The sequence below is a fragment of the Glycine soja genome, chromosome 4 (genome assembly GCF_004193775.1).
Source record: "Glycine soja cultivar W05 chromosome 4, ASM419377v2, whole genome shotgun sequence".
In the NCBI taxonomy this organism is placed as follows: domain Eukaryota; kingdom Viridiplantae; phylum Streptophyta; class Magnoliopsida; order Fabales; family Fabaceae; genus Glycine; species Glycine soja.
This window is the reverse complement of record NC_041005.1, coordinates 35,586,264-35,592,758: the sequence shown is the minus strand read 5'-3', so window position 1 is coordinate 35,592,758 and position 6,495 is coordinate 35,586,264. Positions and strand designations below refer to the sequence as shown.

Here is a 6,495-nt window from a genome sequence, read left to right as displayed (position 1 = left end):
TGATTGATATCTTTTGCATCAACTTGAGGGGGAGTGTGGAATAATTAGGGATATTAAGATTTTGTGATTCAAAATAAATTAGGAAGATATGAATAAACTAATATTTAAGGGGAATAAATCTAAATCAATTTAGATTGGATTTATTCTCTGTTTTTATTTTATTTCCATTTTTCCTCTCTTTATTTATTGGGGATTTATTTCCTATTTATGAGAGATTTATTTTCTTTATTTATAGCATATCTGTATTTTACACCCTCTATTATTAGAATGAATTCGACAAGACAATATTTTTCTACATATACATTAAATAACAAAATAATATAGTAGAATAAAATATAATTAAAAAATTGATGTCTAAAATAATGTTTGTAGGATTCTATAATTGTTTTTTAAATTTAGACAAACTTGTTCTAAAAAATCTTTTGAAATCTAGACTAATCAAATTTTTATTTAAAGACTAAAATCTGAAATTTGAAAAAAAATTCAGGTACTAAAAACTTTGTTAATTCTTTATAGTAATAGTTTTTTCTTTTGGAAGGGAAAAAAATGATTTATATTAATATGAGCTCTCTGTACAAGAAGTACTTAAAGCTGATTTAAAAAGCAAATTACAAGAAGGTAACAAAGTTGTCTGCAGAACAAACAATAGAACTCCACACCAACTACAACTATAAGACAGAACACGTGCTTCCTTGAGCCCTCCGCATGATAATTCAATCTTTATATTAAGAGTAGTAGCTTTTAAGTTAAGAAACATGTGTGATAGGTTGCATTTAATGTATTTTAATTTAATTAAATGGTTAAAATATAGTTTAGATTTATGATAAATTTGAGTATTTATTAGAAATGAAAAACATATATATTATTTATAATTCTAAAATCAACAACGTGCCCCGCGAGCCACGCACGAGTGCACGACCATAGTAGTTTGTTTATTTACGGAATGGTATGAGCTATCTCTATCCAGCGACAGATCGGAGCAGACCCTGTATGGAGTGGCGAATGGCGCTGTGGTCTCAAATTTTATGCATAGTCACTCTGCTGTTATGCAGCGATTGTGCAGCATCTTTTGCCAAGGAGCAGCAAAAGGACCGGGTTGGTAGGCTCCCAGGTCAAGGCTTCAACATCAGCTTCGCACACTATGCTGGGTACATCACCGTCAATGAGAAAGCTGGGAGAACACTCTTCTACTGGTTCATTGAGGCACTTGAAGATCCTCATTCTAAGCCCCTTGTTTTGTGGCTCAATGGAGGTGAGGCTTGTTCAACTTAATTTACACTTCACTACCACTAACTAACTATCTTTTGTTACTATTGACATGAAACATTTTAATTTGGTGTGTCTGTAGGGCCTGGATGTTCGTCCATTGCTTTCGGACAGTCAGAAGAAGTTGGGCCTTTTCATATAAATTCAGATAGCAAGACCCTCCATTTCAATCCCTATTCTTGGAACCGAGGTGACTCAACCTTATCAAACATTCTTTTCCACTTTTATTTTATAACCAAAACTGCCTATAGGCTACAGCACATGTCGTTTTCCACTTTTTTTAAACGTGTCTATCTGCTTATATATATTTTTTTTGAGTGATGATATTTGTACAGTCACAAATTACAAAGACCCCCTTAACACCTCTAATTTCTCTTTACTCTCCCTTGTCCTATCACATTACATCACAGGTGATGATATTTAGACCCCTTCAAATTACAAACACCTCATTAACACATCTATTTTCTCTTTATCTCTCTTTTTTTCATCATATTATATCACCAATCAAATCAATCACTTATCACAGGTGTAGATACTTAAGAGATGTCCAAGAATCATTTGATTGCCACCTTGTACTTGTAATGATGTACTGATTTTTATAAGCATAAATTAATAAGCTTCATGAATGCATTTATGTGTAACCACTTTTTCTTTTCGTAGTTGCCAACATTCTTTTTCTTGACACTCCTGTTGGGGTTGGATTTTCATATTCGAATAACAAATCCGACATGCTGATCAATGGCGATGAGAGGACAGGTGGTACTCTTTTCATTCAGGAATCCCTTGTTTCAGCTACACACATTAGGTGAGAGCAAGGAGCCAATATTTAACATTCAGTCTTACATTGATGGTTAATATTGGTTTTACTTAAAATCTAATCTAATATTAACCATCAAGTAAGATTGAATGATCAAGATTAGCTCCTCTCAAGCTCTCGCCTCATATTGATACCTATAAATTTGTGTCATTAAATTAATTAAATTTTTGTGCAGCTGAGGACAATTTAGTATTTCTATTGAATTGGTTTGAGCGTTTCCCTCAATATAAAAGAAGCAACTTTTTCATCAGTGGTGAGAGCTATGCAGGTAAACATGGTCAACTTGAAAGTAATTGATATTCTGTTCATTAGATTTTCATATTTGTTTGTTTCATTGGACTTTTCTTGTTTTAAACTCATTGTTTGCTAGTAGTGGTTATGTTTTCAACTGAATTAGTTTTGGCACTACAATACTGAAAAGATAAGGAAAGAAAAGGTGATATGAAAACACTTAGGTGTTTGAGTTCTTTGATTCTGATCTGTTTATTTATATAGATTTTATAATGCTCTAATACATATTGGTCAATCATTAATCCCATGTATCAGGGCATTATGTTCCTCAACTTAGCCAAGTTATTGTAAAGTACAACTCGGTTACAAAAGAAAATGCTATAAATCTGAAAGGTTTCATGGTATGGCCTCCAATTTTGCATAAAAATAATTCCTTGATTTATGCTTCTTTTCATCATTAATTTAATCCATATATCTCTGCTGCAGGTAGGAAATGCTCTAACAGATGATTTCCATGATCAATTGGGAATGTTTGAGTTTATGTGGTCAAGTGGTTTGATTTCGGATCAAACATACAAGCTTTTGAACCTACTATGTGATTTTCAGTCAGTTGAGCACCCGTCACATTCATGCGAAAAAATCTGGGAAATTGCTAATGAAGAACTTGGAAATATAGACCCATACAGTCTCTTTACTCCTCCGTGCCAACATGCTAATGTTAGCCAGTTAAGTCGGCTGGTGAGAAGAAAGCATGTGAGTGTTAACATTTTAAATTTTTTAGTATACTATACAGTGCCTGTAACGGGTTTGTGATGCAGATCATTATTAATGATGTGTTATGCTTATGTCATGCTACAGAGAATTGGTAGACTCAGTGCAGAGTATGATCCATGCACTGAAAAGCACTCCATTGTATACTTCAATCGACCTGATGTCCAAACAGTTCTTCATGTTGATCCAGATCATAAGCCTGCTACATGGGAGACCTGCAGGTAATGATTCGAAAAACACTTGAAGAGTTTCTGTTTGGGCCAACAGTAAGTTATGTGAATCTAATAGGTTCTGAGTTAACATTGAAAAATAGAAGGAAAAACAACTAGGTGCAAGCACCAAATACTTTATTATGAGAACTGGGATGGGAAACAGTATTATGAATAACAGAGATGAAAAAAATGCTCTCTCTCTCTCCTATGGCTACATTCACCCCAAATTACACTAATGATCCCTTACCCCCTCCACCACAGCCATATACTTCATATTCGCCTTCTGTTCCATATTCCAACATCCTCTTCAAATTCCCTGCCACCAAGTTCTGTTTGAGCCTCAATGCACGTTTCTCTTCCATAACATCCCCTTACCCCTCCACTACCTTCCTAACTCATTCTCCATCACCTGCTATGTTTTCTTATTGTACTCCTTATCATTTCAGATTAACAATTTGAGAATCAACAACAAAATACCTTATTCCACTAGGTGATGTCGGCTACATGGATCACACAATGCCATTTGGCTTGGTTAAAAATCAAATCTTAATAAATATTACTCACGATGATATCTCCCTTAACAGCTTCTAATGTCCTTCTTGGTCTCCCTCCCCGTCTTTTTATAGGACTATAAACCATGCAATTTACTCTTCTCAGTGGTGCTTTCAGTGACTTTTGTCATCTTTTCCTTCTTGGTCCAAGTCACCTTAACTGATTTTTTGTCATCTCCAAAACCGGTGTCACACCAATATCTTCTTGTATACAATCATTTTGTATTTTGTCTTTTCTTATGTGGTCACATATATTCTTCTTAACATTCTCATTTCTATTACTCCCACCTTAAGGATTTGAGAATCCCTGCAACTTAATCATTTGGAGATTTTGATAATTGGTAGCAACTTTAGGGATTGTAGCCACAGCATAAAATGTGTTTTGGTTTCTTTTACTGAATTTACAGAGATCAGAATCCTCTTATTCTCATTCTTTGCAGTGATGAGGTATTTACAAACTGGAAGGATTCTCCAAGAACAGTGCTCAATATTTATCATGAACTTATTCAGATGGGATTGAGGATATGGGTGTTCAGGTTTCTCTTATTTTCTAATATTTATATGACTATGTATGTGTTTACTCGTTTGTTTGGTGTCTTGCTTACATACAAGTAAATTAAGCTAGAAAGAACTTGAAAACAATTCTCAGTATGTGTTATGTTGCCTAAGACAGTTTGCCAATTACTTACGATCTGAAAAGATTGCATATTAAGATTTATACATCTTGATCAAATTCATGATTTTGCAACTTATTTTATCAGACACTTGAACACAAAAAATAGAAGAAATACTTTATGACATCTGATCAAGTGATCACCGATTCACCTTAATGTATATAGTCATTTCAATGTATTCCTATGTCTATTATTTTCTTTCAAGCATAGTATTAATTGCTTTAGCTGGTGTTCGCATTGTAATTAATGTGAAATGGACCTCGAATTATTAAGAACTATTTATTTAATAGACCTCAAATATATGAAGCACAAAAATATTGATGGTTTTGGCAGATGTTTTAATCAGTAATTGTGTCAGCTTGGTGCATTATGGAGGTAGATCCAATCACATGATAGTCTGGAATAAACATTGTTGCTTTTTATTTATTTTGTCCCCTCAAAACCAATGTTCTTTCAGCATCTACCATTTTTGTTAGCCTGAGAATGTGTGAGGCTCAAACTAGGTAGCAGACTGGATTTTGTGCATTAAGTTGACAACTTGACAAAGCTGTCTTATATTAGTTAAAATATTCAGGAAGTTGAGTGGAAAATTTTGTGATCACTCGAGGTATTGTAAATATTTTAGTACGTGTAATCTTAGTTACTTCATAGCAGAAGAATTATCACCTTTCGCCTCTATTACCATTTCAAATTTCATTTCCTCCGTGATGGATTTGAATTTTGACACTTCACATGTTAACATCTTTCAAAGTCTAAAAGCAAAACGGTCTTAATGAAAGTCCCCAATGTCCGTGTTTTGGAACCCAATCTGCTTGAAAACAGTACTCTTTCTTTCTCTTTCATTTTCTTTCCTCCAAATTAAACTTATTTTGTGTTCGCTTATATCAGTGGTAATACAGACGTGGTAATACCCGTGACATCTACTCGCTATAGCATAAAAGCTCTCGACCTTCCTACTGTGAGTCCTTGGCGAGCATGGTATGATGATGGGGAGGTAAGTGATTCTATTTCTATAATGAATGATTTTTTTTGTCTATTATTTCATGACTTTGGACATGTTTGGATAAGCTTATTCAAAAACAATTGTAAGAGAAGAAAATGAGGGAAAAAAAATGAAATAAGTCTCTATAAGCTAAAATTAGATTATTCATAAGTTAAAAATCTTCTTTTAGAGAAATTATATGAGAAAACTTCTACAAATTAGTTTATGCATAACCTAATTTTAGCTTATAGAGAAACTCATTTCATTTTTTTCTTTCTTATTTCTTCTTCTAGAAGTGCTTCTGAAGAAATTTATCCAAACATGTCCTTGGTATCTAAGTTTATTTTCTGTTATGCCCCCCATGTCATAGTTTACTTCACTCCAGTGCACTGCTATGTGATAAAAATGAAACAGGTGGGAGGATGGACTCAAGAATATGCTGGCCTTACGTTTGTGGTTGTAAGGGGTGCGGGGCACGAAGTTCCTTTGCATTCACCAAAACTTGCTTTGACACTGTTCAAAGCCTTCCTAGCAGGAACATCAATGCCCAATCTTGAGCTAGTCGGTGCCTCCTGAATTTACGTTAATATTCTCCCTTTAAATAAGTTCTAATTGACTGTATTTGACTGTTTCACATGGGGAATCCGATGTTGATTTCTTTTACGCGTTACTCAATTTGTGTTTTTTTTTTATGTACCAAACAAAATATTAGATGTACCGATTTATGTTTTTTCTTTTCTTTATAATCTTTTTAATAGTGCTGAAGTCAAAGTTGTGTATTCATTTATTGTTTTTAATTTTTTTTAATGGAACATCACATGTTTTTTTATCCTTTTAATAATGCTCAGGTCAAAGTTATGCTATTCAGAATCGAAAAAATAAAATAAAATAAAATCGTGCTATTCATTTATTGTATTTTTTTAGCGGAACATCCCTTGTTTTCATCTAATGGGCATTTTATATCGTGAGAAGAGAATTTTTTTGGTGAGCA

At 33.6% G+C, this 6,495-nt stretch overlaps 1 protein-coding gene across 1 annotated transcript; it reads left to right on the top strand.

Annotated features, from left to right (window-relative positions):
* Nucleotides 1-890: 890 nt before the first annotated feature.
* Nucleotides 891-6,283, top strand: LOC114409624 (serine carboxypeptidase II-2). Its single transcript, XM_028373140.1, has 10 exons — nucleotides 891-1,252; nucleotides 1,349-1,456; nucleotides 1,927-2,022; nucleotides 2,259-2,351; nucleotides 2,630-2,715; nucleotides 2,801-3,067; nucleotides 3,173-3,306; nucleotides 4,289-4,384; nucleotides 5,411-5,516; nucleotides 5,919-6,283. Exons 1-10 carry the CDS (start codon nucleotides 949-951, stop codon nucleotides 6,078-6,080), a joined length of 1,452 nt encoding a protein of 483 aa, XP_028228941.1. The 5' UTR covers nucleotides 891-948; the 3' UTR covers nucleotides 6,081-6,283.
* The last annotated feature ends 212 nt before the right edge of the window (nucleotides 6,284-6,495 follow it).